This window comes from Chenopodium album, chromosome 17, assembly GCF_948465745.1.
Source record: "Chenopodium album chromosome 17, dcCheAlbu1.1, whole genome shotgun sequence".
Classification (NCBI taxonomy): domain Eukaryota; kingdom Viridiplantae; phylum Streptophyta; class Magnoliopsida; order Caryophyllales; family Amaranthaceae; genus Chenopodium; species Chenopodium album.
In genome coordinates this window covers 16,401,264-16,410,674 of record NC_137850.1, presented here as the reverse complement: position 1 = coordinate 16,410,674, position 9,411 = coordinate 16,401,264, and the positions used below count along the sequence as shown (strand labels likewise).

General features: G+C 32.8%; 1 protein-coding gene across 1 annotated transcript; it reads right to left on the bottom strand.

The window, feature by feature from the left end:
- Nucleotides 1-820: 820 nt before the first annotated feature.
- On the bottom strand, nt 821-8,764 carry LOC145587645 (diacylglycerol kinase 5-like). The gene is made up of 13 exons (XM_081644366.1): nt 8,610-8,764; nt 7,702-7,923; nt 7,470-7,592; nt 7,238-7,366; nt 6,969-7,054; nt 6,458-6,581; nt 5,475-5,523; nt 4,430-4,512; nt 3,896-3,963; nt 3,729-3,806; nt 2,130-2,217; nt 1,535-1,651; nt 821-1,361 (listed from the first exon to the last, which is right to left on the bottom strand). Exons 2-13 carry the CDS (start codon nt 7,903-7,905, stop codon nt 1,035-1,037), a joined length of 1,476 nt encoding a protein of 491 aa, XP_081500492.1. The 5' UTR covers nt 7,906-7,923; nt 8,610-8,764; the 3' UTR covers nt 821-1,034.
- Nucleotides 8,765-9,411: the final 647 nt, after the last annotated feature.

Genomic DNA, 9,411 nt, shown 5'->3' with positions numbered 1-9,411 from the left:
TAAGAGCTAACTCCGAATGAGCATATCTAAAAAACAAGACATGATATTGAGATGATTCAAGTTGGAGGTGATAATTTCTCTCAAAGCTTTCCAATGATTAGTCATATGCTTGATTTGGATAAGAAATTAGAAAGTTACGGCTTTTTATGAAGAGTTCTCTACCTGTTAGAAAGTTTGCTTGAACATGAGGGACGTTCGCCCAAACTCACAAATGGAAAAATTGACGACTCTAAGTCATGGGAAAAAGGTTCGGCCAAACATGCGGATTGTTTTTATTATGCCTTGCACTACATATACTCATGTCTAGTCATTGTATTAGGGTAATATATAAAAAAAGACAAAAAAAAAAAAAAAAAAAAAAAAAAAAAAAAAAAAGAGAGAGAGAGAGAGTGAGATTAAGAGAAATATCTAGAGAGAGCAAGCCTTAAATGTAAAAGCCATAACACACTTGGTTTATATGTGGGGAGGAGTGTATTTGAGGTGGAAGTTTTCATGGTGCTTTAAAAACTTGTAAACTATATTGTTTTTCATCAAAGATTACTCTAGAGGATTGGTGGGTTTTTTTTACCATTAATCGGGTTTCCCACGGTAAATTCTACTAGTCTTGTAATCTTGTTTGTTACTTGTTTTCCTAGAACAAACGGTCTTCCCTTTTAGCACTACCTGCAAAAACTTGAAAAGACAGACTTGTATTACTATATACTTCATAAGAAGGTTGCTAATTGATGATGTTCTAATTCTTACTTTGTAGAAAATAAGAATTACAGTCACTTAAGGCAGATGAAGTTTGCTTGTGCTTTTCAGTTGATTTTTTCAACCATTGGAGACTTAAAAATGGAAACCAATACCATACCATGATTTACGTCTTCGCTAAAGGAAAACAACCATTACATCTATATAACTGAATAATAATGAATTTGGAAAAAATTACATGCAATCAATTACCAATATAAATGGCAACTAAAGAATTAATGCCACCCTGAGAGTTTGCTCACAACTGCCTGATGATATTCACAATGAGGTGGGCAATAGGCCTAACTTAAATGTGATAAGTCAACTTCATCTGGAATTCTGAAAGTGCTAGCAGCACCAAATTTGCTCCACTCTTCACCAGCTGCGGCTGGAGAATCATCTTCATTATCGTAGTCCTCATTCGCACTATAATGTAATGAAGATGGATCACGTATACTTTTTGCACGGCACTCATGGGTTGCAAGCATGTTCACCTGACCATGATGCGAGATTTCTACCACAACAGCGTCATCATCAACAGGTAGAGGCTGTTTCCAAGGTTCACCATCAATCCTCATAAAGGTATGGTTAGTAGCACCTTTGTGAAACTCAAAACGGATTCGCTTTGCCTGAAATAGTACATTTTACCCAAAATTAGTATAGAAGAGTTATTTTACCATATAGTACTTAAAATTTACAAAATGATAAAACTGTGCTGAACACATAATCCTCAAATCTGCCAATGGAATCAGAACGCAAACAATATGGAGTTCTCTTTCTGGAGTCAGGACATGTGAATTACCTGTGCAAGACGAGTCCCATGGCCATTCGGAGCTAGTAGAACAAGCCCATGCCAAGCATCTCTAAAACCAACAACTTCTATAAGGCCATCATCAACATATGGAGGAGTCAAATCTCTCTGCAAACCAGTTTCAAACAAAGCGCTTACATGAGAATTGTCCAAAAAAAAAGTGACAAGGATTTTTTTTTTTTTTCCTCTGAAACTTTCAGCTTGTTTCTTTTTCTTTATGGGAAGGGGTGGAAGGCTGGAAAATACAACCCCTATTTCAATCTATTTTATCTTATTTGAACAAATATTAAGATAATAGGTGGGCGGGTGTAAGAAACAGGTGATTAAAATAAATGAGTGCTAAGAAAATAAGAAGTGGGAGGAAGTAAAAAAAAAGGTGGACAAAGTAAGAGAGAGAGTAGACATGTGAAAACATTATCGGATCAGAGGGGTAATGTAGTAAAATGGGTTTGCTAAAAATCGAATGAAATGAAAGTGTGAAGAACTTTAGAAACAAACTAATATGGAAAGTGTATGAACATTCAGAAACTAAGTGAAACATCTTTAAGAATCAAGATAATATCTCAAGAAGTATGTATGGACTAACATCTCGTAATTTGTTCTTGTTTGGTGTCCCCCAAGGATTTAGTCCGCCTGAGAAACTTGGCAAGTTAAGGCATACAATTGACCTGATGCTGTAGGTTAAAAAAAAATGGTAAGTTGGCTAGCCAATATTTAGGATAAAATGAATTCTTACATATTTTTTCAGAGTGTAGCTGTTCTACATACAACATGATAATTATGATGCAAACACACAAATTGTGTGATGTCAAATGCATTGATCTCAATAACTTATGGGATATTATACAATAGTGTAAGAAACTAAAGTTCGATTGCTCAATAGCTACTGGATAATCAAAGCCAATAGTCATTTATCTATATCATTTTACAGAATACTCTCAAAAACAATTGCCTACTGCAAACAATTCACCATGTGGTAACAAAAGCACCAAGGTACTTGTATCTCATAAATTAGGGTAACAGCAGAACAAAATGACTAGAGGAAAAGGCATAACTCAAGAATATGGGTTCTTAAGTATATTTCAATCATTAAAGACAATGGAGATACAGTTAACAGAGACAACTAATTCAGATAATTAGATCATGAACCAAAAATTAAAAAAATAAAAAATAAAAAAATAAAAAAAAAATCATTTTGGTAAAATGGAGGACATTTGATTTTTTGATATGTTTTCAATCACACATGTAAACTAAAGCCTCACTTCTATTGGGAATGGCTGCATATATTTGAACAAATATTTTTATTAATGGAAGCCTTGTAAAAGCAGCTGTTTTGAATATAAGCAATATTGGTATGGCTCTAGTATGCAACAGAAGAATGCAACTAAAACTGTAACCAAATGTCATTTTGCAAATCTAGGGACAACAACATCAATATAGGAGTGTTATCACTTGGAAAGTGGAGAAGATCCTTAGTCTAACCAACAAAGACTCTGATCAACAGCATACCGTGAATGTTAGCAGCTTAGCACCACTTCTATTCTTCAAAGCTTCACTAGCACTGCTGAAGACTCAATCTTAAGTCGTAGTTTTGGAAAATTAAATTTCAGCTTAAATGTAATACTAAGAGTCTAGGACTTTAATGTGCAGCTAAATTTACTACCAGCTATAGAGCCTTTGGCTCACTCATCAGAAAATTTAGAGCCAAAATAAAACTCTCACGTTAAGGTTTAAATTGTAATTTTTTATAAAGTTTCTTTTTAAGTTAACTCCATATACTTCAAGAGCATGTTTGGTAAGGGTATTTTCTACTCCAGAAACAGATTCTCAATAAACCATTATCAACTTAATCATTATAAATAAATTCATTATTGTTATTAAGTGTTTGGTTAGAGGGTCTAGGTAACATTTACCTTTACTTGAGGGTATTGGTTTCCATTATAACCTATGGTACCAATTACTATAACCCTCAAAACACACAAGTTTAAGTGATTCCTTTCCATGGTTAAACCAAACTATAAAAAGGTAAGAGTTTATGATTTCTGCCCCTCACCCCTCTCTTATTAGTTTTCTTTCTATTCCATTTCCGATGTTCGTACCATTTTTACTACAGATAACAATGCAGAGGGATGGGATACGCCAGCAGTGATTATCTCAACTTTGCTAAAATAGAATTCCGTTTTACCTGTGAGGAATATGGATTTCTTCCCATTCACCACCAGGTTTCTTCATGATCTTCACCTTCGCCAGCTGTGCAATATTCCTGAAGGGAAAGAAAAAGAACCTCTGATTTAATTTCAAAGAACAGATATTAGTAACTTAATATTAAAAGAGCAGCCAGAGTATACTCACTTATCAGCAGGATGGAACAGGGAAGCAAAAAACCAGCCTTGTGTGCACCCAAGTTTAGCATATGTACTCTGCAAATGACAAAGGTCAACTCAATGTTGCTACGATATATGCCAAAAAGGAAAAAAAAAAATAAAAAAAAAAATTGAAAGCTAAAACAAAAGTAGATTATTAGTTTTAAAAATACAAAGAGACATGAGTGCTTATTTTCCCATATCTAACAGAATCATCTATTAGACCTTTATCAACTTTAGCATTGTAATCTGCAATGTAATATAAGGGGAGCTCAAAGCTGCTTAAATATCATGCTTATTGTTACTTTATAAGAGTGGTATATTTAATTTTCATGGACTGATGCATGCAGATGTCAACTCCAAAAGGCCCAACATTTTGCTTTTTTTCCTTTTATGCCTATTAGCATCTATGGTCAACCATCTACCATCAACATAGCCTCAAAATATTAGAAGGCCACATCCCTCAACTGATATATTCAGTAACAATTACATTATGCAAACATAAAAATAGAAGACAACGAACCTGATTGACCAACTGATTTTTAAACTTTTCAGGATTCAACTTCCTCTCAGAGTGAAATGCGTATGACACTTGGGCATCCATTCCTGTAAATTTGATATAAGAAAGAACACAATATCAGAAAACAAAGAAAAATGGTTTGTTAAACAGCTGCAAATCAAGATGAATGCTGCATATATTTCAAAGAAGAGAAAGTTCACTTCTAAAATTTCAAACACACTGCTAGAACTGAGGATGATGAGCACACAATGCTGTAACAAAAGAATAAATACAGTAAAGCAATGGAGAAAATTCAGGTTGTTCTCTTAATTGATCAGCAATGGGTTAAAGTGAGAAAAACAACCTACAAGCCAGAGTAACATTGCAAATATACATAATGTTTTTCCAATGTAACATCATATGGAGGAAGGGGGCAGGGTAACATAAGAATTCAGCAATTGGGTATCTAATCTTTTGACCTATAAAAGCTACATCAATGAAGAAAGACATCATCCCATTTCAACCTTTTTGTAGAAAAAAAACACCATAAGGAAAAAATAAAATTGGCCTAAAACTTTTATTTAACAGGTTTATAGTAAAATAGTGAACAAGTGCATCACCATTCACTAGAATACTATATAGGAAGATCAAAGAAATCATGTGCAAAAAAGGAGCCAACTAAAATTAAAAGTTAAGAGGAAAAAGAATAAGTGGTCATGGCTTCTTCCATTTTACACTCATTGAGAATCATGTAGAATAAGTAAATAAATAAATATTTATTTCTAATGCAGCTAGGATCACTTGTTCATGAAGGCAAATAATCATGGTAATTAAAAACATTGGTGTACCTAAACAATGATCAAGTATATAAAAAATTCAGCAATCGCCATATGAAACATATAATTCAGCGCCAGAACAACCACCATTGCACCAAAAAGGGGTTCTTTTAATGAAATGCCAGTTGATAAAAACTTAACATGCACGTTGGAAAAGAAATGGAATTCTCACATGAAATACTTTACAATCGAATCTAGTAAGTGACAGAGAGAAACAAAAATCACCATCATACCCATGCTGAAGTAATTCCAGAATCCACCACGGAATGTAAGGTGACCTTCCTAGAAAGCATCAAATAGAAAGAGCTCATGAGAACTGAACATTTTTAATGCTACATAATTTAGTTATAGAGGAACCATAGTTGTGTATAGAAGAATCAAAGAGTCACTAACAAAGAACATAAATTATAAGCTCTTAAGATTAAATCACGGAAGGGCATACAATAAAGTTCTTTTGATGAAATTGCAATAATTTGTCTTATCTACTTTTTGTAAACTTACAATGCATGGTCTTTACAAGTAATAAGCAGGAAGTAAATTAAATTAAGCACTAAAGTGGCATTATTCCATGGGCAAAAAAGTTGATAAAAAAATTCGCATAGTGACAAGTAACAGCTAATGTAATTCTAAGACGACCGATACTCTATAGAGTACACATGCGAAGCATGACCTTGAAACTAATGGTCCTAACTTTGTGTCCTGACTAGACTTGGTAGAACTCATTACAAAGGAAATCAATAAAGCAAAAGTCTGGCCTCTTTAGATTATCAAGGGTTCTTGTGTTTAAGTAGAGCAGACACATATACCAATTATTTAACGTATTTACAGGATCGTTAGTGCATTATAATGCCCAGCAACATGAGCAACACTAACATAATATAGTGTATTGGAGACTCAACCATGATGGGTTCAAGTCTCAAATTCTCATTTATACATCAAAGTGCATTAGTCTCGTATCTCAAGTATGAAAGCCTTTGTTTCGACATCTGTAGGTTTTTCACTCCATTTCATATCTCCCTGACTACAAGTTTTAAGGATATATATAGCCAGCAGAGCAAAAGAAATTAGTGAATCATAAAACAAATGAAAACTGCCTATTAAAAAATAATTACAAGCACATTCAGCATGAAATGTAGTATCACAATTTTTGTTTTGTTATTTAGGGTTAAATTAAGGGGAAAAAAAAGTGGGGGGGGGGGGGGGTAAATAAAGGTACCATGTTAGAAGAATCTGTCGGGGAAACACGATGAAATGCATGTAGTGAATGTGGCAATTCAAGAGGGGCAATCGGTTCACAATTTCCTTCAGTTGGGATCTTCATCCTCATGAGGATATGCCAGCTATAAGTAACAACAAATTAGAAAAGCAATTATATACATATTAAACAATAACTACACATAATTGATGACCACCATTAATCCCATCAGTAGAACAGACTGGCGAAGATAACAGAGTGGTATATCAGGATAGAAAGAAATAAAAGTTAAATAGCATATCAGGATCAAGACTAAACATGGGTTGACATACTGACATGAAAATAACAAATTCAGTGAAATAGATATGTGCCATGTTTTGGGATGAAGCAAAAAGGAAATTATGAATAAATAAAAGGGTGGAGAGAGTACATATTAAATACTTCAATACATACTTTCCCAGTTTTTACAGACTAAGAGAACAGTAAAATATAATACACAGCAAGGATAGAGCAAAAAAAAAAGAAAGTTTACTTGTCAATTTTCATTTCTTTTGCTTTCATGACTTGATCCAAGAACGACTTTACAGATGGTTGATCAGTACCAGGGTTTTTCTTTCCCTGCAAAGTGATGACAGTACGTTAGACTAAGGATTAAATCCTGCAGTTGATAATAGAAACAGAAGGAAAAAAAAGAGAGAGCAAAGAAGAGATTATGTTGTTAAGCAAAGGAGGCTTTTTCTTGCATAGTACAAAAAGCAATTAGTACCAAAAGGGCAATACATTAAGGAAAAAGTTATTTACCCAACCAAATGCAAAAGGCAGGTTGTTTCCTGTTCCAAGGGGCATAGTAGCAATAGGAGGAGGATGAGACAACTTCAAGTCGCAAACAACTCCAAGAATCCATCCAGCGGTACCATCACCACCGGCAACCTAATGAGCAAGCATACATTAATGAACAGTAACGTCGGGCAACAATCTTTATTTATGTAACAAGCAAAATGCACAAATCTATTATTGTAGCACAAAGACTTACAACTAGTCTGAGTTTCTCCTGGATCTTTATAGCCAAATCATCTTCCTTCTTCTTAAGGTTTTCCAGATTAAGATAGAGTGAACTTAGAAACTTATCAGGAGCTTGTTCCAACAAATCAACCACCTACATTTAGACAATTTAGTAAACTCAGGCAAGTAAATTCAGAAGTGGCTGCTTTAAATTTGCATTTGGAAACCAAATTTCAAGCACAAATTCCAATTTAATCGGTCACCTGATTAACATTTAGTAATGAACGATATGTTTCAAGAAGATTTCCACCAAGCTGACCACCACTTTTCGAGTTGACAAACACAATTACAGGACACTCAGAAATGTCAGATGCGCAGCCTTCAGGCTGAAAATCTTGATTTAGTATATAATCAGGAATCCAAAACTCCTTTAATTGTCTCTCTGATTCGGATACCGGATCCCCCATGCTATGATTGAAATTAAACTGCAGACGCAACCATGACAAAAGAAACCATACAAAATTAAAAACCTGAGCACATACTTATTTTACAATACCAGATCACTAGGCATTATTTTAACCGAAATAATGCACAACACGCATCAATTATAGTTAATTAAAATCTCAATAATACTACCTCAAATTGAATCTCGTCTACGTTGTTAAATTTTATAGCTACTTATATACACTAATTAATGCTAAAATTGCAACAAATTAATGCTAAAATTGCAGCAAACTTAGAAAGAATCAATGCAATAAAAATCACACATTCTAACAAAAAATTGACATCAACAAATTTTATAATAATATCATAATTGTGACATAAATACATAATTGCATATCATTTTCAACAGTACAAAACAAAAAACACGCAACAAATCATTACCAATTACATTCATCACCTATTTTCGCAGAAATTTCAAACAAAAATAAAACTCAAAATTTAAAATTAAAAAAAAAAAAAAAAGAATGCGGAGAATGTTACCGAATGCTCACCACAGAAGAAAAACTTGAATGATTTACGTAGTTTAAATTTTCGACGCATAATTAAATCAATCAACAAAATTAAAGAAAAATTGAATTTACCGGCGACAAAAGCTACTCCGTAGAAAAGATCTAAATTCCGACATAAAAATGGTAGTTAGAGAGAGAAAGTGAAGAGAGAGAATTACCTGAGAAGCGAGGTATCTGAAGAAGAGAGAAAAAGTGAAAGAGAATGGCAGCGACGTAAAATTTATAAGGTTGTGAAATTGTGATTAGCAATTTAGAAATTACAGGGGAGGAGAGAGAAAAAGGGGAACATGAAATGAAATGATGAAAAATGAGCAATGGAGATGTTCAAGGAAAGTGGCATGAATATGACTACATGAGCCTCCGCGGTTGTTGTTTGTTGCCGCTGACTTTTTATGTCTTGACTTTACTGATTATACCAATAAGCATATACCATACATGGTTAAGGTCCTGTTCTTTTGAGCTTCTGGGCAGAGCAGAGCAGATTTCAGTAGAACAAAGCAGAGCAAAGCAGATTTCAGCAAAGCAGAGCAGAGCAGATTGAAGCAGAGCCGAGCAGAGCAGATTTCATTATTATTATTATTATTATTATTATTATTATTATTATTATTATTATTACTAATATTGTTATTATTACTATTATTATTATTATTATTATTACTACTACTACTAATACTATAATAATAATTGTAATGCTTTATTATTGTTATTAAATATTAAATATTATTATTATTATTATTATTATTATTATTATTATTATTATTATTATTATTATTATTATTATTACTACTACTACTACTACAACTACTACTACTACTATTATTACTATTATTATAATCATTAAATTTTATTATTAAAAATTAATTATTATTAATAATATTAATATTATTAAATATTAATTATATTATTATTAATATATTAATTATATTATTATTAATATTATTATTATTATTAATATTATTA

What these genes read in the sequence shown, in the direction of transcription:
- LOC145587645 (XM_081644366.1), bottom strand. Translation starts at nt 7,905, where the DNA reads ATGGGGGATCCGGTATCCGAATCAGAGAGACAATTAAAGGAGTTTTGG. An exon ending in AGGAGAAACTCAGACTAGTT is followed by an intron (nt 7,367 to 7,469) that starts GTAAGTCTTTGT and finishes CTTGCTCATTAG; the next exon opens with GTTGCCGGTGGTGATGGTAC. An exon ending in ATGGGACTCGTCTTGCACAG is followed by an intron (nt 1,362 to 1,534) that starts GTAATTCACATG and finishes GTACTATTTCAG; the next exon opens with GCAAAGCGAATCCGTTTTGA.